General features: G+C 44.7%; 3 protein-coding genes across 3 annotated transcripts; 2 read left to right on the forward strand and 1 right to left on the reverse strand.

Moving 5' to 3' along the window:
* Window positions 1-7,645: 7,645 nt before the first annotated feature.
* WFDC11 (WAP four-disulfide core domain 11) lies at window positions 7,646-9,789 on the forward strand. The gene is made up of 3 exons (XM_081560984.1): window positions 7,646-7,798; window positions 9,081-9,222; window positions 9,751-9,789. The coding sequence occupies exons 1-3, from the start codon at window positions 7,698-7,700 to the stop codon at window positions 9,787-9,789; spliced, it is 282 nt and encodes a 93-aa protein (XP_081417110.1). The 5' UTR covers window positions 7,646-7,697.
* Window positions 9,790-12,667: 2,878 nt separating this feature from the next.
* LOC145530994 (protein WFDC10B-like) lies at window positions 12,668-13,822 on the reverse strand. The gene is made up of 2 exons (XM_081552312.1): window positions 13,735-13,822; window positions 12,668-12,804 (listed from the first exon to the last, which is right to left on the reverse strand). Exons 1-2 carry the CDS (start codon window positions 13,820-13,822, stop codon window positions 12,668-12,670), a joined length of 225 nt encoding a protein of 74 aa, XP_081408438.1.
* Window positions 13,823-15,485: 1,663 nt separating this feature from the next.
* On the forward strand, window positions 15,486-18,405 carry WFDC13 (WAP four-disulfide core domain 13). Its single transcript, XM_081552313.1, has 2 exons — window positions 15,486-15,573; window positions 18,251-18,405. Exons 1-2 carry the CDS (start codon window positions 15,486-15,488, stop codon window positions 18,403-18,405), a joined length of 243 nt encoding a protein of 80 aa, XP_081408439.1.
* Window positions 18,406-21,079: the final 2,674 nt, after the last annotated feature.

Consider the following 21,079-nt stretch of genomic DNA (forward strand, 5'->3'; position numbering starts at 1 on the left):
GGCTGACCTATTCCTTGCCACTGGCATGAACACCGTGGACCATGAATTTTACTGGAAGCAGCTGCCTTTCTCCCTTGTGATAACTGGTACCCTGACCCTCTCTGGACAGTCCACCCTGCTCTAGAGAACTTAGAGTCTACACCTAGAATGCTATGGCTAGGAGGAGTGCTTTCCCGGATACCACTTCATGTTCTGTTTTTTTTTGGAATAAACATGTGCCTCTTTATTACATAAAAGGGAGGAGTGAGGGGGTCCCTTGGAAGACCTTGAAATCTATGGAGACAGAGGAGGAAACAAATGCAGATTTTGCCACGATCTGGATCTCCAAAAGGTCAAGTCCCTGCTTACAGAAAATCACAGATCAGGACTGGTCTGTTTGTGACAAACATATGGGCTCGTGGTTGCTACGCCTTATTCATTCATTCATTTATCTATTTGTCTGTCTGTCTCTCTATATATTTATTTATTGCATGATTTGTTCTCCTCTCAAGTTGCAGATCTTCCTCTAGCAAAGTTTTACCTCTCATTCCTATCAACCAAGATAATCGGAAGTAGCTTTCTCCCATGTATAGACCTAGCAATAGACCCTCAGCGTCTTACTTCAGGACTAATTCATCTCTTTGGGGTTTTGACTTCATAGTCTGAAGAGACTTTGATCCCTTGGTGTTCCATGGACCATCATACCGGATTCATCACAGCTATGACACTCTGCTCACTAGCCATAGAGAATGGAAATAGCAGGCATCCTAGGTGCTTTAGCACTTGCACGCCAGAGGGTGGGGCGATAGTCCGGACTGACAGTAGTCTGACACCTGATAATAGTCCAGGACTTGCTCTGCTGGTAACATTTCCAGAGATCCAATTGTCCAGGCGCCTAGGAAAGTCCCTCTGAGGCAGCAGACAAGCTGCTGAAGCTTCTGTTGCCCACCGTGAAGAAAGACACAATGTGTGGTGGGGCTCTTTGCTTTTTGTTGCTGCTGTTTTGTTTTGTTTTTTAGCTGTGACACACAGCTTGCAGGGTCTTAGTTCCCTAACTAGGGACGGAACAATGAAAGCACCGAGTCCTACCCTTGGTGGAGCTCTTTGGATTTTGGAGACAATAAAGGCCACTTTAAGGGCACTCTGCTCTTATTGACTTTCTGGGGGAACATAAAGTTGATAGTGTTTTTTTAATAATTAATTCATTAATTTTTAGTTTTGGTTGCACTGGGTCTTCAGAGCCACACGTGGTTTTTCTCTAGTTGCAGCGACTGGGGGCTACTCTTTGTTGCTGTGCATAGGCTTCTTATTGCAGTGACTTCTCTTGTTGCAGAGCACTGGTTATAGGCACATGGGCTTCAGTACTTGCAGCATGCCGGCTCAGTAGTTGTGGCTCTTGGGGTCCAGAACATGGGCTTAATTGCTCCACAGCATGTGGAATCCTCCCAGACAGGGGATTGAACCCATGTCCCCTGCACTGGCAGGCGGATTCTCATCCACTGGACCACCAGGGGAGTCCAGGGCTGCTAGTTTTGAGTGGAATCCAGATTAAGGAATATTTCTGCAACAGGTCCAGGATATTTTGCAAGTTGCCTGCCCCTTGGGTCTTAGCCCCTAGCACATGCATTATACAAAGTGTCTGTGATAGATTAAGATGTTGACTGGTCTCTTTGCAATTCCAGTAGGTGAATCAAAGAATACACACCTATATTGAGATCAGACTTTCTCTTCTGTTGCCAGATGGTTTCCATTTTTGAAGCAGCTTTTTCATTGCTAGCAAACCCTGGTAAAGACCCATGTCTAACAAGGGGGCATCAAACCACTCTGCAACTGGAAGTTTCCATCACAACTTGGGGATTATCTGATCTATGAAGTCTCAAAATAGGGGGCAGTGCATAGAAGTGGTTCATTGTCAAATGGAAATGGTATAAATGAGACTGAGCTTGATCGGTTCCAGAGGAAATGAGTCACCTGTATAATCAGGTGTTTGGACTCTGAGGACCCACTGACTTCCTCTCTAGCTCCATTCTCTCCCACAGCCTCTAAGTCTACAAGAAGTGCTGCCCTTTCTGTGTCACTGGTGGCGCTCTGAGAAACAGTGTCTTCCTGTGTTTGCCTATTTAGGGTTTCTTGTACTTGCACTTCTCTTCTTGATTTCTCAGAATCCAGGGATCTATTGTAGATGTCAGCCTGTTCTCAGTATTCCTCCATTTGCATTCAGACTTCCATTTTCTGAGGGTTATTTTATCTGTGTCTTGTGCTAAGCCCAGTGCCCTTACCTCATTTCCAGGCATGCAGTCTCTGTGGTCTTTGTATGTCTCTGCTTCCTTGATGGCTCAGCAGGTAAAGAATCTGCCTGTGACACAAGAGACGCAGGTTCAATCTCTGGGTCAGGAAGATTCCCTGGAGAAGGAGATGGCAACCTAGTCCAGTATTCTTGCTTGAAAAATCCCATCGACAGAGGATCCTGGTGGGCTACAGTCCATGGGGTCACAAAGAGCTAGATGTGACTGAGTGACAGCATGCACGCACGACATGGACTCCAACACTGCATCTGCTGGATTGGGATGTTTATTTCTCTCCTAACAGATAGAAATTTGTAGCATTCTCTATTTCCTCATTAGGCTGAGGGTTATGTGTGGAGTGATTTATTTGCTCCTTGTTGATCTGTATAGATTTTCTGAAAACAGCTAAAATTAGATAGCCACAATTACGCTGTGTCTATTTACTTATTTACTTTCTTATTTATTTATTTATATCTTGCCCTTAAGAACTTCAAGGAGTTGCTTAACCCTTCTGTGTCTCAGTCTCTGCATCTGTAAAATAGGAATGATAGTACTAAACTCATAGGGTCATTGAGAGTACTAGCTAATACATGTTAAATATCTGACAGGTAGTAAATTTGGTATTAAACTGGGTGATGCTTGACACTTCATTGGGTAACACTCTCATTTGTTGATTTAACTAACTTACAATCACTGCCTGTATTTCAGACATTATTAAGAGATAATCATTCATGGTTATCTCTCACAATAACCTATGAGGAAAGCACCGCTATCAATCAACTTTGACAATGAGGAAATTGATGTATGGAGAGGATTAGTGACTCACCCAAAGTAAGTGGGAACTAGAATTTGAATCCAGGTTAAGTCTGTGTTATAAATCTCTGTATTAGGTGGCCTTTCCAAGCTCCCTTGGCAGAGCCCTGTTTCTTCAGTAGATCAAAACCCACAGGACATCGTACTCAGGTAGTGTTAGGCTGATGCTGACCATGGAAAAGTTAACATAGAGATTGATAGGATGTTACAAAAGTCACCACACAAATGTTAGCAAAAAAGAGATACACAGATCCTTCACTACCCTTACAATCACCCAGACATCCTGGAAATGTGTGTGTTGGGGGAGGGGGAGGGCTCCTGCAGTTCTACAGTGTTTGGTTTTTACCTGTATTACCTGCAGCACAAAGAGACAGAAAAAAAGTACTCCTTGAGTACATTTTATAGGAATTTAGGGACAATGTTCTATATGTACCCAACTTACTGGCAGAACTCCCAGATCTGCCACAACCAGAACCATGATTACATTCTGAACCTTCGAGCTCTGTTCTGCTCATCAGATTCCCCCTGTGCAACGGCTTGGCAGTTCTCAGAGACTAGGAAGAAGAGCCATCAGCCATGTAAACACCGGCACTTCCAACTCGTACAACTTCAGAGGTAGGTGAAGGTCAGAATCTTGGGGCTGGAAATGTGAGCCTGAAAATGCTTTCATTTGTGGCTTGTATCCAAATCATGCTCCCAGATTAAAACAACACTAACCCTCTAGAAAAGAAGTAATGGTCCTTGATGTTCAAATGGAGAAAGTGAGAGAAAGATGAGACAGATGGACACCACGTCACTATGTATTGTCTGCAATACACATGACACAGTATTGTCTGCAATACATAGGCCATTATGTGCTGTCTACAGAGTAGACTCAGTGAGAACATATAGCCTGTACCTAATCATGAAGAAATTGCAAACAAACCCTACGTGAGGAATGCTTAATTAAAAGAAAAAATCGTCTAGCGTCTTCTAAAATGTCAACATCATAAAAGACAAAGGGCATTGCTGGGTGAATTTATACAATGAGATACTGATGGTAGATTTGATAAAAAGATTTTAGAAATGTTTAATTTAATGAAGGTGATAGTTGTACTGTGATCACAGAAGAGAATGTTCTTATTGTTAATACTCACTGAAGTATTATTCCTAAATAAGGACCATGATGTATCTACTTACCCTCAAATGGTTCAGGCATATATATATATATATATATATGCACGCACACACATGCAAGAGAGAGAAAGCAATTAGGGGTAAATTCTTAAAATAGGTGAATCTGAGTAAATAGTATGTAGATGTTCTTTGTACTAGTCTTACTCTTGTAATTTTGAAATTATTTCCAAATAACAGTTTTTTAGACGTTAAAGGCAACCCAGCTAACGGTCTATGTGCCTCAGTTTTTATTTTATTATTTTTTAAAAGATTTTTTTGATATGGACCATTTTTTAAAAGTCTTTTTATTGAGCTTATTACAATATTGCTTCTTTTATTTATGTTTTGATCTTTTGGCCACAAGGCCTGTGGGGTCTTAGCTCCACAACCAGGGGTTGAATCCAAACCCCTTTGCATTGGAAGGCAAAGTCTGCCACTGGACCACCAGGGAAATCTCTCAAATTTTCTATATTTTCCTGTTTCATAATTTGTAACATATGCCAAGAGGCTTTTTTTTTTAATTTTCAAAACTGAAATTTTTTGCTAGTGCTTCAGATAGCCAACATTTGCTATGTGGCTATATCATCCGCATATTGTTCAGTCGCTCAGTCATGTCAGACTCTTTGCAACCCCACAGAAGCACGCCAGGCTTCCTGGTCCTTCACCATCTCCCGGAGCTCGCTCAAAGTCATGTCCATTGAGTTGGTGATGTCATCCAACCATCTCATCCGCTGTCATCCCCTTCTCCTCCTGCCTTCAATCTTTCCCAGCATCAGGGTCTTTTCCAGTGAGTCAGCTCTTCGCATCAGGTGGCCAAACTATTGAAGCTTCAACTTCAGCATCAGTCCTTCCAATGAATATTCAGGATTGATTTCCTTTAGGGTTAACTGGTTTGAGCTCTTTGGCAGTCCAAGGGAGTCTCAAGAGTCTTTTCCAACACCACAGTTCAAAGCATCAGTTTTTCCATGTTCAGCCTTCTTTATGGTCCAACTCTCACATCTATTTACTGGAAAAGCCATAGCTTTGACTACACGGACCTTTGTCAGCAAAGTGATGTCTCTGCTTTTTAATATGCTGTCTAGGTTTGTCATAGCTTTTCTTCCAAGGAGCAAGCATCTTTTAATTTCATGGCTGCAGTCACCAACTGCGGTAATTTTGGAGCCCAAGAATATTACAGACAGGGAAATTGAGTCTTCAAGAAATCAGGTGGTTAGCCAAACACATAGTTTATATTAAACTAGGCGTGTTGGGGTTGGGAATTCACAGGAATTTGAATCTCTGACTCCAGAAAGTCACAGGAATTTACTGTCTATACCACACTGACAGTTTTCAGTGTGGTGTCAAGTGGGAGAGAATTTTCCTCCTATTGATAAAACAGGATGTGTTTCCTGTTGTAAAATAAACCAATTTATTTTATAATTTAACATTTTAGAGTTATGTGTCTCTAGGCTCCTTTTATATGTCTAACTCTTTAAGGCTATGAGAAACCACAGCCATTATTGATAAAATTAAATTGTACTTAAAAAAAATGTTGAGGTATAGTTGCTTTACAATGTTGTGTTAGTTTCTTCTGTCCACAAAGTAAATCAGTGTGTATATATATATATATATATATATATATATTTTTTTTTTTTTTCCCATTTAGGTCACCACAGAGCATGGAATAGAGTTACTTGTACTATACAGTAGGTTCTCATTAGTCATCTGTTTTATACATTTATACATAGATCTATATGTACATTTGTACATTTATCAATCCCAATCTCCCAATTCATCCTACCTCTATTTTTTTTAAATTTTTTTTTTAAATGCTTTTTCGAATTCTTTTCCCATTGTTGCATAATATCGAGCAGAGTTCCCTGTGCTATACAGTAGGTCCTTGTTGGTTAACAGTTTTAATTTTTAAAAATTAGAAAAAAATCTCTGGCCACAGCACAAGGCACGTGGGGCATACAGGACCTTAGTTCCCCAACTGGGGATCCAACCTGTGCCCCTCTGCGTTGGAATTGAGGAGTCTTAAACACTGGACCCCCAGGGAAGTCCTTCCATTTGAAATAGAGCAGTGTGTACCTGTCAATCCCAAACTCCCTAGCTATCACTCCAGACCGTCCTTCCCCCCTGGTAACCATAAGTTCCTTCTCTAGGTCTGTGAGTCTGTTTTTGAGAATAAACTAATCTTGAAACAGGAAAAACTGGCACCAACCCCACCTAGGGTTTGAGACAGGCAGTATCCTTTGTCCAAGGACCTCCACATCTACAAATGCATTTAACCAAATTTCAGTTACAAGGAGGTTTCCGATGACATTTTTCCCCCCAAAGGAAGAGAAGTCACAAATTTTCAGATGTCTTATGATCCATGAGAAAATATTAATGATCTGTGTTACTGGTACACATATCATTAATATTCATTGGGAATGTTACTAGTAATGTTGAAAGTCTTCTCCTTTGTCCCATTTAAATATATCCAGAAGAGCTACTTCATTTCTTGGTTCTGTATGAGAGCTTGGGTATAGAACTAGAATTTTTAGTCACTGCCTAAATTTGCTAAAAATATATTATTCATAATATAATATAATAAAATTAGAAAAAGTCTAAGCCCAAGTACCAGTTGAAACACTAAGCTTGAATTAAAATGGTTGTTCCCTCCATACCTAGATAGAGAGTAGTCAGTTTCCTTACTCTTTCCTCTCCTCCTGCAGGTAGCTAAGAGCCATTTTGGAGGTAGAGGAGCAAGAATAGACAAAAGGGTCAGGACAGCTCTTTCTGGCAGGCAGTGTTGCACTCTTGAACTTTGTACTTTCTGGACTTGGTACTGCTTCAAGCTGACTCTGTCATGGGTGGTTTCATGGCTTGAATTTTCCCCCACCCAACTGATGGAAGTTGCTCACTCATGGTTGTCTTGATCTGGCTGAATCCATCTTTTCCAGCTGGTTTATTGTGATACCTTTCCTTGGCCACTCACTTCCTTTTTTTTTTTTCCTTTTAAAAAATATTCTGTTTATGTATTTGGCGTTGGGTCTCTGTTGCAGCACGCGCATCTATCGTTGCAGTTTATGGGCTCTCTAGTTGTGCTATGCGAGTTAGTTTCCTGATCAGGGATCGAACCCAAGTTCCCTGCATTGGAAGGCAGATTCTTAACCACTGGACCACCAGGGAAGCACCTGAGTCATTTTTTTAATCAAGGGAAGATAATACACACATTAAAAAAAAAAAAAGGTTTTCCTGCAAAAGGAAGGCATGAAACTTGAGATGGAGAAGTATCTTTTAGCAAAGCCAACATCCAGCTTTGGTTTGTACCTGTGGTTGGGTGGTGGAGGGCAAGGAAGAATAGTTAGAGGACAGACTGTAAAGAAATTCCATGAGAATTTCCTCTTGCTTCACAGCTCTCTTTATTTGTGTCTTTTGACCTCTAGCAGCGAGTGGGAAGGAAAGAACTCCTGACAACACCTATTTAGACGTATATATATGGTCAACATGATGAAGTTCTGGACACCTCTCCTCATGATGGTCCTCTGTGGGGTACCACTGTCTGTGCTGGGAAGAGTGAAGGAAAGATATAGCAGCAGGTGATGAGGCTGGATTGAGGATCAAAAGGGCATGATGGGGCTGTGCTTATTTCCAGACAAATGAAGAAGTATCGTGCCTGATACATCTGACCTAGGACTCACCTTCCCTGGATCACCTGTTGGAGCTTTTGTGTATACATACTTTTCTATAGACAGAGATCCAAGAAATTCCCAAGCTGAGATCCTTCAATGTCTTTTCTTCCAACCTTAAAAGTATCAATGAGTACCTGTCAGCTTCTAGATACATTCCATAAATTATAAGGATATAATATTTTCCCATGTCAGGCTATCTTGGAGGAGAGTGGGCACCAGTACAGAGCTACCATATTTTCCCATTCTTCCAGAAGCTCTGTGTCTTAACTGTGTGCACGTTGATGATTACCAAATGGCATTTCTTGATATATACCCTTAATTTAGTGGTAGGATATCTCAGAAGTCCAATGCAATGGAATGACTGTTTGAGCTAAAGCCGACCCATTGGTAGGATATTCCAGAATGTAAAAAGATGGAAAAGAGACATGAGATGGGTCTTTAGTGGAGCAATGTTGGGGGCCGTATGATGAGAAAATGAAATCATGGAGGGAGCCAAGAAAATGAGATGAGAGAGAGAAGAATTTGGAGAGAGGCTGAATTACTTTATTTATTTTTTAATAGGATGACTTTTTTTCTTTAGTTGTGGCATGCAGATGTAGTTGCCCTGAAGCATGTGGGATCTTAGTTCCCCAACCAGGGATCAAACCCATGTCCCCTGCATTGGAAGGCGGATTCTTAACCACTGGACCACCAGAGAAGTCCTGAGGCTGAGTTACATTAAAGGCAGGGTCAGCAAGGAGGGGAAGAAAGTGAGGCGACTCTTTTCCTTACTCTCCCTGGTCTAGTTTCCCATGCTATGAAATAGGTGTGATAATGAGGGTAGAGGTTATCTCAGACTCTGAGATCTCCCATTATAAAGATGTAATTTTTATAGGAGGGTACATGAATGCTGGGAGTATATGGAACATCCTATCTCTAGGATAGGACCCAGAAGTCTGCAACACTATAGGACTTGGGGAGCAGAGAAGTCTAAGAGGTTAGTAAAGATGTGATGGGGTCAGTGAAAATACAATGAGGAGGCTAAGGGGATTTTTCTTAGAAGTTAGATACTTTGGTAGGGACTTGGGGGCCAGGATTCTAGGAGGGGCCCCTCTAGCTTAACATAAGCTGTTAAGCTTATGAAGGACTTCTCTTCCCACACTTGTCTATATGGTCCCATCAATGTCTTACCATCTCATCTCATTTTCAGGGGGGAATTGTTACTTCAGGAGTGCTGGGGACAGCCAACCATCCGAGAATGTACCAAGAGGTGTACTAGAAACTTTAGATGTGTAAAAGTAAATCACACATGCTGCTGGACCTACTGTGGAAACATCTGCTGGGAAAATACAGTGAGTTTGGAGGTGCACGCTTGGGTGTGTGTCATCACTGATTCTCACCTTCTTCTCAGATGCTGTTATCTTTAAACAGAGGGCTGAGGTATCCCAAATCTTAGGCTCAAACGTAGCAGAAGACCATGTCCCCTAAACCTGGAAGCCAATTCACTGGCAAATAGACCAAGATACCAGCTTGGGGCACCTTGTTTCTTTCAATATATAATCAATGCCTATGATGTCTTCATTCTATATTGCAACAGCTTGGTGTTTTTCTGTTTTTTAGTCCAGATTTCTAGCCATAGCATCCATAGTCAGACTTTTCCATGAACCATTTTAGCTTAGCCAGGTCCCATATCTCTACCTTCGTCTATTCAGTGAACTAATACCATCCCCTCCTCCAAATCAGAAGTGGACAATTCCTGTTGTTACATGAAGTATTCTTGTTCCAAGGTCTGGTGAAGATGAATAATATTAAGCTTGGGAATGAATTCTTGCTTCCCAGATTTCCAGAGCCGCTAAGCATCTAAACTTTTTCTCTTGCAGCTAATCACTGAAGAAGCTAAAACACTAGCCTCTCACTGACACACCAGTTTATTCTCACTGAGGGCTGGGAAGGAATAAATCCTTAGCAAATAAACTTATATGCCAGCAGTGGTCCTTGACTTTTTTCCCACTCCACTCCACTACCCTTGAATGCCATTATTACACTCCCCTCTATTGTTATATAGTGCACATACGTTTCCAACTCTTGCTTCCCCATTTGATTACCTTAGAACTAATAGGACAAATCATGGACTTCAAGAATAGAAGTTTATTTCTTGCATGCCATTTTAATGTGGGTAACTGGCAAGCAGCCCTTTCTTTCAGTTTTTCAGAGAGCAGGTCCCTGGTGAATTTGTTTTTCACAGGGTATGGGAAAACAATTCTAAAACTATTTTACATGTATGAAAGATTGAACAGGTAAGTAACTGGTAGATAAGAGCCAGGTTTCTGTGAGAGAAGTTAGAAATAAGCAAAAGGAAAATGCTAGAATGAACCCTGGGTTACTGGATTAAAATCAGAGATATTAATATGAACTCATGTTCAGCTTAATATATATATATATTGGGGTGGTCAAAAGATCTTATGGACAAACCCAAATGAATTTTTTGGTCAACCCTATACATACACACACAGGGGCTTCCCTGGTGGCTCAGTGGTAAAGAACTCGCCTGCCAATGCAGGAGACATGGGTTTGATCCCTGAGTCTGAAAGATCCCCTGGAAAAGGAAATGACCACCCACTCCAGTATTCTTGCCTGGAGAATCCCAGGGACAGAGGAGCCTGGTGGACTACAGTAGATATGGTCTCAAAGAGTCGGGCACAACTGAAGGGACCGAGCACTCATGCACGCATACTCCTAGATGATGTTATTTTAGACTTAGGAACATCTCCTTCTGGAAAGAAAATCTTCCTGAAATGGTTCAAGGAACCAATATATTTGGGCTGATGGGCATTTCTTGGTGGTAAATCTTGCACCCAGCACCTAACCCCAACATTTGCATTCCAGATATCTTCCTGGAGCTTCTTAATTAGGCACCCTGGGTGTAGTTATGACACAGACAGCTATGAGATGTGGGATGGGATATACTTTGCTGATGAAGGCATCAGTATGAAGCCATCTGTGAACATTGGGGGCAGTCAAAGGATAGAGCAGGCAGGAGTTGACCACCATCATGATGTATGAGATGAGGAGGATACTTCTAGAGTCCTTTCATATGCTTGGCATAGAGAAGGGCAGGAGATGAGAAAAAGTCATGCAAAAGTCATTGCAACCATGAGGCAATGGGTTGGCTGAAAACAGATCAGCTCTGATTTGCAATTCTCTGCAGGCTGGGACTTGACCTTTTGGAGACCCAAATCAAAGCAGAACCTGCATTTGTTTCTTCCTTTGCCTCCATAAATTTCAAGGTCTTCCAAGGGACTCCCACTCCTCCTTTTATGTAATAAAGAGCCACACAACTATTTCAATAAAACCAGAACATGCACTGGTGTCCAGGAAAGCACTCCTCCTAACCATGACATTCTAGTTATAGCCTCTGAGTTCTCAGGGCAGGGTATATTGTGGAAAGGAATAGATCAGCCTGGCACCCATGATCATGATCTCTTTCCTAAGGCCCCCTTGTCTGAGGACAGCTCTTAGCAAAAGTAGAGGAGACCCTCCAGTACCAGAAACCTTCTGATGCTCCTGAGATGGGTCAGAGGCTCTGGGCCGATGGAGGCATGTCGTGTCTCCTTCACTGATGCTCAGCAGGAACCACTGGCCTGGAGCATAACACCACATCCCTGCCTCCAGCAGGGCCTGCCTTCCTGAGTTCTTTACATTTGACCCCATGTCCCATCTGGCCACACTCGCCCCGGCCTCTGGACTTAGTCCCAGGACCACATCAGAGGAGTGGTGACTGCACAGAGGAGTAGGGACTCTGGACCCCAGGGATGAATTTCTACTGACTCACCATGAAATCAGGGGCAAGAGTCACAGCCATCCTGTGCCAATTAATCCTAGTCACATCACCCTGAACCAACTGTTCCTCCCTCCAGATTAAAAAAAGAAAAAAAATGAGGCCATAAGGAAAGGTTGGGACCACGCAGTTAAAGGAAGGGCCTGGCGTCTCAGGGGTCGCAGGCTGGGCCCCATTACACGAGCAGCCTGTCGGTGGTGCTGGAGTGGGCTTGGCACAGGACTCACTCCCTGTGGACCGTCTCACTGGGATGCGGAGAAGGGAGCACAGAGGAAACCTCCTCCTCCAACCAGACCACGACTTCTCCCTCTCCTTTGACCTTGGACACGTCATCTCACTTCCTTGGGGTTTATTTTCTTCATTGCAAAGAGACAGTGACCTGAACCTCTCAAGGACGATGAGCAGGATGGGATGGGGGTGGACCAAGTTTAAGAAGAGTCCTTCTTGGGGGCCTCCCCCTCTGTGCCCCAGGGTCTAGCCTCCTGGCATCTCATGTTGAACTTGGCCCTTTGTGGCTCCAGGCGAGGCATGTTCTCTTGAGGACCAGGAGGTGCTGCACAGGAGCGGGTCCTCCCCAGGGAGTCCTGGTTCAGTGAGCAGAGGAACAGCGGGCCTGGGCTCACAGGGGCCTGGCGGGGAGGCAGGAGGGAGACGGGGACGGGGAGCAGAGAAGCTTGACAAGGGGAGAGAGATCAGAGACCCGGACCCAGAAAGGCGGGGGCCCTCTGGGGTCTGCGCCGGGCTCTCCATGATCACAGGCACTGGGAGTGAACTAGGCAGGTCCTTCCACATTTGTTCTGGTTTATTTGACAAGGACAGGTTGCTCAGATACTGGCTGGACAGGGTGGCGTTCCTGTTGACATCCTCGTGTCCAGGGTCAGGTCTTTGTCTTCAGCGGCAGGCACAGTGTCTGCGGAGACGGTTTGAGGGGCAGGCTGCACGGCCCCCTGCTCTCTGACTCACAGGACGTTCATGCAAACATTCCCGCAGAAGGTTGAACAGCATACGGTATTTTGTGGACAGTGCTGGAAGTATGAACAGTGGTTGCCGCAAGTAAACTCCCTGGGCCGCTTCGTACAGGCTTTAGGTTTGAGATCTAAAAAGAGCAGGAGGCGAAGCAGGGTCAGTGGAACCAGGTTCCACAGAGCGCTCCTCTCGAGTTGAAAGCCTCCCCAGAGACCTGAGACCTCAAAATCTACTCAGGAGACACTAGGACTTTTCAGGGAACTCACCTCCGCTCTTCACCAGACCCTGGTGATGGGTAGTATCTCAAATCCCACTCCTCCTACTCTTCCCCAATAGACCTCGATGCCCGGACTTCGTGGACTCTCTCCATAATCCTGCAACACGACTCCGTCTCCCATATTAGACATGGCCTTGGCCAAATCACCTCCGCAGAACCTACACCCGAACCTTGAGAACTCCACAAAGGCGAGGACATCCTGCTAACGCTCCCCCACTCTCCAGAATCTGCAGGGACCAGAGAGGAAGATGAACTTGCCCCTTCATCCTCTCTCTCCTCTCGTGCTGCCACTGTCTGCACGATCCCTGCCGCTGCCCAGCAAAAGCAATGTTTCCCTCCCACTCTCACCAGCATGCTCCCTCCGAGGCAACTTTAACTAGACCTGTACATCCCGAACGCTGCTCTCCCACGTACTTTCACTCTACACCTACTCCCCTGAATGGCTCGGGATGCTTACCTGTCACATGTGTGCATAAACCAAAGAACAGTTGTTTGCCTTCCCACCTGATCCTCGCTCAGGGGTATCTTTCCCTGTTGTAGGTACCACGTGTCTCTGGATTTGGGGGATGGGGGATGAAAAGATGCGGTTTCCCCCTCCACCCCCATCACTCTTCCCAGAGCCAGATGAAGAGGCCGGAGGACCGTGGTTCGGGAAGAACCAGAGTCTTCATGGTGCTGTGGTCCAAACAGGATGTGCCGGAAAGTTCTAACTCCCAGGTTCTCCTTAGACTGGACACGTCCCCCCTCTCCCGCCTCCTCCCAGCCCCCTCCCCCACCACCTACGGTTCATCTTCTGGCTGTGCTGCCCTCCCTGGGCCTGCAGCAGGAGAACACAGAGAAGTAGGATGGACAGCAGGGCCTGGGTTCTCATGCCTCTGACCAGAGAGGTGAGCGCTCAGTCTGGCCCGGACTGCCCTGGAGAGCTGAGTGGGGAGAGGGAAGGGAAGGAAGGAGCGGTGATCCTGGGCTCCTCGCTGCCTCTCCTGGCCAAGCCGGGGCAGAGCAAGGAGTTCTTGTTTCCTCCCCTGGCCCTGCCCCTCACCACAGCCCACTCCTGTGACACTGAGGCTCCTACAGGGACGGTCCTCTTCTCACAGCTAATCTCCTTTTGTGAACAGACTATTTTTTCTGCTAGAAACAGTAGTTCTATATTTTTTTTATAAAATAATTTACAGAAGACATTAAAGAAGGAACATAGTTTAAAAGATACAGAAACAGCCAAAGTCCAACCATAGATGAATGGATAAAGAAGATGTGATATATATATATGATGGAATACTATTGTGCCATGAGAAAGAAGGAAGTCCTGGCATTGATGACAACTTGGATGAAACTTGAGGCATTAGGATAAGCGAAAAAAGCCAGACAGGAAAAGATAAATATATCACATATGTGTTATCTAAAAACTGAACTCACAGAAACAGAGAGTAGTATTGTGGTTCATAGGAGCTGGAGGTTGAGGGACATGAGGAGATTTGGGGAAATGGTCCAAACTTCCGGTTATAAAATTAATAAATTCTGGGAACAGAATGTACAGCCTAGTGATTACAACTAATCTTATATTACATACCTGAAAGTTCCTAACAGAATAAATCTTAAATGTTATCATCATTAAAAAGAAATGATGGGGACTTCCCTGATGGTCCAGTGGTTAAGAATCCACCTTCCAATGCAGAGGAAGAGAGTCAGTCCGCGGCTGGGGAAATAAGATCTTGCATGCCACAGAGTGCAGCCAGAAAAAAAAAAAAGGCAATAAAGTTCCAAGAGGAAAAATACAACTGATACAACTATCATTATTTGCAGATGATGTGGAATACATTGAACACTGAAAAGAACACATCAGGATATTACAGTAAACAATAGGAGAGTTTAGCAAGGTAACTGGCTACAGATCAATACACAAAAGTTATTTATCTACATTAGCAACAAACGAAAAAGAATAATTTTCATTCCATGTTCGATGCATGTGACAAGGGCTCGGGGCCGGGGCAGTGGGATGATCCAGAGGGATGGGAGGGGGAGGGAGGTGGGTGGGGGGTTCGGGAAGGGGAACACATGTAAACCCATGGCTGATTCTTGTCAATGTATGGCAAAAACTATTACAATATTGTAAAGTAATTAGCCCCCAAGTAAAATAAATAAATTTATAAAAAAAAAAAAAAAAAAAAATAAAAAGTTAGGATGCTATTTACAATTTTAACAGTTCAAACCTCTAGGAATAAATATAATAAAGACATGCCAGAACTCTACATGGAAGAACTTATTAAAACTTTGTGAAAGGATATTAACAAGACAGAGATAGATGAGAGACCTAAGAAGGTCAGGATGAGGGGGTGATGAGAGTGTGGATTTGAAAATGCTACCTGGCCCTGCAGTGGGCGTGGTTGGGAGGTGCTTGGATTTCTGCCAAAGCCTTCTGATTGGCGGACACAGTGTAAGGCAGTCACAGCTCCTCGCCTTCACTTTGCCTTCTGTTGTAAGCTGTGCCTGGTCACAGCTTTGACCAGGACTTGCCCACCCATCCTACGAGCAGCATGAAGCCTGCGGTGTTTCTCCAGCTCCTGCTGTTGACTCGCTTAACATCGCAGCTGGTGTCTGGGAGTCCCAAGCAACACTTTAGGAGTAGGTGCTGGGTCTGGGCCCAGGGGAGGGAAGAAGCATCTGGAGAGATGAGAGGATGTGAGGGATGGGTACCTCTCATGAAAAAATACAGTTTTGTGTTCAAGAGTCCAAGTTTTATTGTCAGCAAGATCTAGGTTTGAATCCCCGCTCTGTTTCACACTGAGTGATCTTAAGTAGAGTGTCTGGCCTTTGGATTTTATCTCTGTGTTGGATAGAATGATAGTGGGGTGATTGAGAGAAGAAACAGAGACCATGCATATAGACACGGAGTGCCCCTACTGAACCAGGATAAGTGCTCAATAAGTACTAACTACTCTAAATGTTATCAGCTCCATCATCCAGCTCCTTCTTGGATGCTTGGGCCAGCTTTTCAAGCTTTGAAACAGAGAGGAAAATTAAATTGGCAAAATTCAACCTGCAACCTACATAATCTCAACCCCAGAGGATGTTTTGGGAAGAAAGGAAACAAAGTATTGCATTTCATTTCCCGTGTTAAATGCTCAGAGGTGCCTGCACAGTTATCAGTGATTAGCATCCATGGGAAGGTGTCGAGCTCATCCCTGCAGCCACTGTTGCCTAGCTCCAACCAAACAAGAGTTCTGGCCACAGTTACTTTGATGACCAAAACCAAATGGAAAATGAGCTGTTATTCATTATCCCTGCATTTCTCCATAGGAGACGTAGCTTCAGACTATTGCAGACTCAGAAGAGGACTATGTGTACTATCTCATGTATCTAGGGAGGCAAGGTCCTATGTTAGGGTTCTCAGAGAGAGAGTGCAGGTTTATAAGACCAAGGAAGGCTAAACAAGCTGCAAGAGAATGAGGGTATCCAGGATAGGGGCTAGCTGGAGAACCAAAGACTAAAATTTGAGGAGAGAGAGAGACACAGAGGCTTTATGAAAGCTCGGTAAGTACCATAGTGAGATTAGGACCAGATACCCTGAAGAGGAAGCAAGATTTGAGAAGCTTAACCTCTCTGACATTTCTGGCTCATGGACTCTTTTTCCACAGTGTTCCACTGAGCCCCAAGCTCTCCAAAGTGGGGATCAGTTCCAATTTCTTTTTTTTTAATTTTTGGTTGCATTGGTTTCATTGCTGTGCGAGAATTTTTTCCAGTTTCAGCAAGCAAAGGCTACTCTTCATTGCAGTGCACAGGTTGCCTGTTGCAGTGGTTTCTCTTGTTGAGGAGCACAGGCTTAGGCACACGGGCTTCAGTAGTTGCAGCATACAGGTTCGGTAGTCATGGTGCTAGGGCCTAGTGGCTCCGCGGCGTGTGGAATCTTCCCAGACCAGGGACTGAACCCGTCTCCCCTGCTGCATTGGCAGGCAGATTCTTAATCACTGAACCACTAGGGAAGCCCGATTTCTTGCACTGATCCAGTGAGCTAAGGGAAGACAGGCTGAGGACTGAGGACTGTGTGTTAGTTGCTCTGCTGCTGCTGCTGCTGCTGCTAAGTCGCTTCAATCGTGTCCGACTCTTTGTGACCCCATGGACTGTGCAGCCCACCAAGCTCTTTTGTCCATGGCATTTTCCAGGCAAGGATACTGGAGTGGGTTGCCATTTCCTTCTCCAGGGGATCTTCCCGACCCAGGGATCAAACCCCGGTCTCCTGCATTGCAGTCGGATGCTTAATCGTCTGAGCTACTAAGGAAGCCCTAGTCTCTGCCAAAGTGTCATCAGCTTGGGTCTTGGCTTCTTACCCACCATCTCCGGTGTCATTTGCTATTACTGTTATAGCCCCAGCTTCATTCATCACTTACTCCATTTAGATCAGCATGATATCCTACAGATCCCCTTATAATTGCAAATACCTGCAGAGCAGTAAACCAACAAAGGCTTATAGAATGCTCTTCCTATGACATTTGCCCCAAAGAAAAGACAAGTCAAAAGGAACAAAAATTAAGATCAGGCAGGGCTTGAATAAAGGAGTTAATGGGTTCATTCTTAATGCCTTAGAGTTCAGGAACAGAGAGAATATTGTGAGCTGAAGCCTTGGGGCAGGATCCCCTGGTAAAGGTGCTCTTGGCTTTGATCTGATTTCTGATAGATGGGGTAAAGGAATGTCTACATAAAATACTTATTCTTCTCCAACAATAGAAAGTGGGGGACCCTGGAACTCTGACCTCTCAATCACTAGAGACCTGGGAAGATGAAACAGCTGATCCTTGCACCCTGTTCTGAAATACCCATCCTTCTTCCATGAAAGAAGTCATCCCCAGAACTCATTTGAGATTTGGATTCTGCATTCTGGTGCCAATAACTTGAATGTGCTATGTGGTCTTCATTCATTTCAAAACTCATCCCTTTTACTCATTCTTTCTGTGCACAAATAACACATTAGGTCAAACCCTAGGATAAACTATTGCTTGTTTGAGTCTACACAATGAATCAGTCCAAATGGACCCACACACATATGCCATTCATTCCCTTGAACCAGACTCAACCAGGGCCAATGGGGACTTAGCATTTGATCTGCAAGGATGATGAGTGAGCCCTGCATGCAGGATTCTCCCAAACTCCACCTTTGATGGAAAGAGTTCTCAGCCCAAAAATCTTATTCTACCTCCCTGTGACCACACTAGAGGGATCAGCGTGCCTGGTTCCCCAGCAGTTCCTTGGCTTTCTAGAGTTCTGAATGTCACTCCAGGCTTCTCTTTCCTACTCTGTGTTCCAGGGTATATCTTGGAACCTCCACCCTGCCGATCAGACCCGGAAAACTGTACCGATTTCTGCACATTGCAGGAAGATTGCCAGCCAGGATTTCAGTGCTGTTCTGCCTTCTGTGGTATAGTCTGTACATTAAACAAAAATGTAACCCGCAAAAGGTAAGGGCCTTTCCTGCCCAGCCCTGACCATAGCACTGCTGGTGAGAGCTCAATAGAAGAGTCTCTTACCAGTCACGATGACGGATCTCTTTCTCTCTAACATTTTCTTTCTCTTTACCAAGAATAATTACCATAAATGTCCTGATGGAAGGAGCCTTCCTCCACTCAAGAACTATACAATCATTCTCTCCTTACCATCATATCTGTCAATTTCTGTACCTGTCTCTCTGAACACACCAATAAACTCCTCCATCCACTGACCTGTCTCAGAATCCATGCTCTGGGACTCTGTATCTGGAGCTAAATCACCGGAATCCCAAAGCAACTCTGTCCTCTGGTTTTGCTCAGCCTCTTTTACCAAACACCACACTTCCGCACCCCCCACCTGCAGTGTTCCTGGGTTCTGCAGATGCTCCAGTACAAGGGATGCTCTGATTACTTGCCCAGGATATCAGCACTAGCCCCAATTCTGCTGAATAGGGAGAACTCCCAGAAGAGAGAAAGGGTATTACAGGCCCAATGAAATGTCTGGTTTCTAATCCTATCTTGCAACCATGTCTTTCTGTGACCTTGAGTAGGACAATTCCCTTTCATTTTCTCATGCCGAAAATGAGGACTCTTTTTTTCCAGCCTTGCATGATGGTTATGGAGGGCCAGACAAGATCTCAAGAGACCCACATGAAAGGAGACGTAACCAGTGAGCTTCTAAACTAATTTACTCTCTGCTACATTCCCTGCCTTGAGCATAGTAGCCCACATAAGACCTTGGTCCAGAGTGATCAAATATGAGCCCAGAACTAGATATTTGGACCCAAATCCTGGCTCCACCACTTCTTGGCTGAGTGATCTGGGCCACAGCTTCCCCATCTTTAAGACTGAAACAGCAAAAGTGAAATTAAAGTAGAAAACCCAGACAATCTCTAAAAACATTGCTTGCCACATAATACTATTTTTTTTCCTTTCTGTTTAAGTGTTAGTTGCTCAGTCATGCCCAACTCTTTGTGACCCCAAAGACTATAGGCCACCAGGGTCCTCTGTCCATGAAATTCTCCAGGCCAGAATACTGGAGTGGGTAGCCATTCCCCTCTCAAGGAGATCTTCCCGGCCCAGGGATCGAACTCAGGTGTCCCACATTGCAGGCAGATTCTTTACTGTCTGAGCCACCAGGGAAGCCCTTTGCCACATAATAATTACTCAGGAAATTTTAGTGATGAGACAACCACTTCTCTCTCAAGACTGGTCCTTCCTTACCGTTCAGCTCCACATCTTTCAAGGCTCCATCTTTGAAGACACAAGCCTAAGTCTGAATCTCTGTGTTCTCTGGGTTCTCTGAGGTTCTGCTTTCCCTATGACATGAGGACTTAGCTTCACGGTCTTGTTTCAATCATGGAAGTAGTGGAAATTTTTTAAATGATATCTCTAAGAAAAAAACTTCATTAGATAACATTTGAAAATGTTTTTCTTCTACAGACCCAAAACCAAACCCTTGGGAAACAACAGGGTTGGCGAGTGAGGCGTATTTCCCAGAGCATTTTGTAAGTATCAGGGTTGGACCTGGGCTTCCCCAGACAAGTTTTCCCCAGTTTTCCTTCTCCAGCCTCTCCAGGGACTCACAGATTCCCAAAAGATCAGAAGAGCCTTTTGTCACTGATGGTCCGGCCTCCACTGTTCCCCTCCTGGGACTATGTCCTCACTCCCTGGGGCAGGATGTGGTCCAGAGTCAGTTCTGCAACACAGAACAGCAAAGGAGGCTGGGTCATGGCCCAAGGGGAACTCAGGGCACTCAGATCTGAACCTATGCCAGGGACCAGGGTCCGCCAGCCTCTGGGTTGGCAGCGCCCTGGGCAGGGAGTAGAGCTGAGCCCTTCACACTGTGTGGCCGTGGTCAGCTCACCTTGTGTCTCTGAGACCATCAGCTTCCACATGGGAAAGACAAGAGAGCATCTGTCCCTCGGGTTCTGTGAGGATTACATGAGGCCATGTGGAATGGAAGAACCTGGTCATTGCAAAGACGCTGCATAGGTTAGAAGTTGCCAGCAACTCAGTTTCTGGGTTCCAGGCTTTTCCTCTTTAAAAAAAAAGGGGGGGGGAGGACTTCCCTGGCAGTCCAGTTGTTAAGATTCTGTGCTTCTGTTGCAAGAGGCACGGGTTCTACCCTTGGTCAGAGAACTAAGATCCCGCATGCTTTGCAGCTCGGCCAAAGCAAAAGGTGTGGTGGAGGGTGGTGGAATTATCTTTATTATTTTAACAATGTTACAAGAAAGGGGAGAAAAATGGAGTCTTCTGTAACTCCACCGTCAAAAGAAAGCTACTCTTCATATCTTGGGAGCATCCCTTGTGGCTCAGCTGGTAAAGAATCTGCCTGCAATGTGGGAGACCTGGGTTTGATCTCTGGGTTGGGAAGATCCCCTGGAGAAGGGAACGGCTACCCACAAAGAGTTGGACATGACTGAGCGACTTTCTCTTCACTTCATATCTTGGTAGCATTTTTTTCAAGCTGTCTGGGGGGAAATGAGGAGTTCAGGGTCTTCTACCAGCCCTTCTGAAGTCAACAAGTTTCCAAGTTAGAGCCTTGGTATTTCAGCTTGGAAACCCTGTACTCATTAGATAAACGGTAGTGAGCAGAGGCCAGTGAAGATGCTGAAGTGCAGGTGGACCACAGTTGCTCAGGTCCTGAG

The sequence above is a fragment of the Giraffa tippelskirchi genome, chromosome 13 (genome assembly GCF_054371585.1).
Source record: "Giraffa tippelskirchi isolate mGirTip1 chromosome 13, T2T-mGirTip1v1.2.pri, whole genome shotgun sequence".
Taxonomy (NCBI): domain Eukaryota; kingdom Metazoa; phylum Chordata; class Mammalia; order Artiodactyla; family Giraffidae; genus Giraffa; species Giraffa tippelskirchi.

What these genes read in the sequence shown, in the direction of transcription:
- LOC145530994 (XM_081552312.1), bottom strand. Translation starts at nt 13,822, where the DNA reads ATGAGAACCCAGGCCCTGCTGTCCATCCTACTTCTCTGTGTTCTCCTG. An exon ending in GCACAGCCAGAAGATGAACC is followed by an intron (nt 12,805 to 13,734) that starts GTAGGTGGTGGG and finishes TGCTCTTTTTAG; the next exon opens with ATCTCAAACCTAAAGCCTGT.
- WFDC11 (XM_081560984.1), top strand. Translation starts at nt 7,698, where the DNA reads ATGGTCAACATGATGAAGTTCTGGACACCTCTCCTCATGATGGTCCTC. An exon ending in AAGGAAAGATATAGCAGCAG is followed by an intron (nt 7,799 to 9,080) that starts GTGATGAGGCTG and finishes TCTCATTTTCAG; the next exon opens with GGGGGAATTGTTACTTCAGG. An exon ending in ACATCTGCTGGGAAAATACA is followed by an intron (nt 9,223 to 9,750) that starts GTGAGTTTGGAG and finishes TTTCTCTTGCAG; the next exon opens with CTAATCACTGAAGAAGCTAA.
- WFDC13 (XM_081552313.1), top strand. Translation starts at nt 15,486, where the DNA reads ATGAAGCCTGCGGTGTTTCTCCAGCTCCTGCTGTTGACTCGCTTAACA. An exon ending in TCCCAAGCAACACTTTAGGA is followed by an intron (nt 15,574 to 18,250) that starts GTAGGTGCTGGG and finishes TCTGTGTTCCAG; the next exon opens with GGTATATCTTGGAACCTCCA.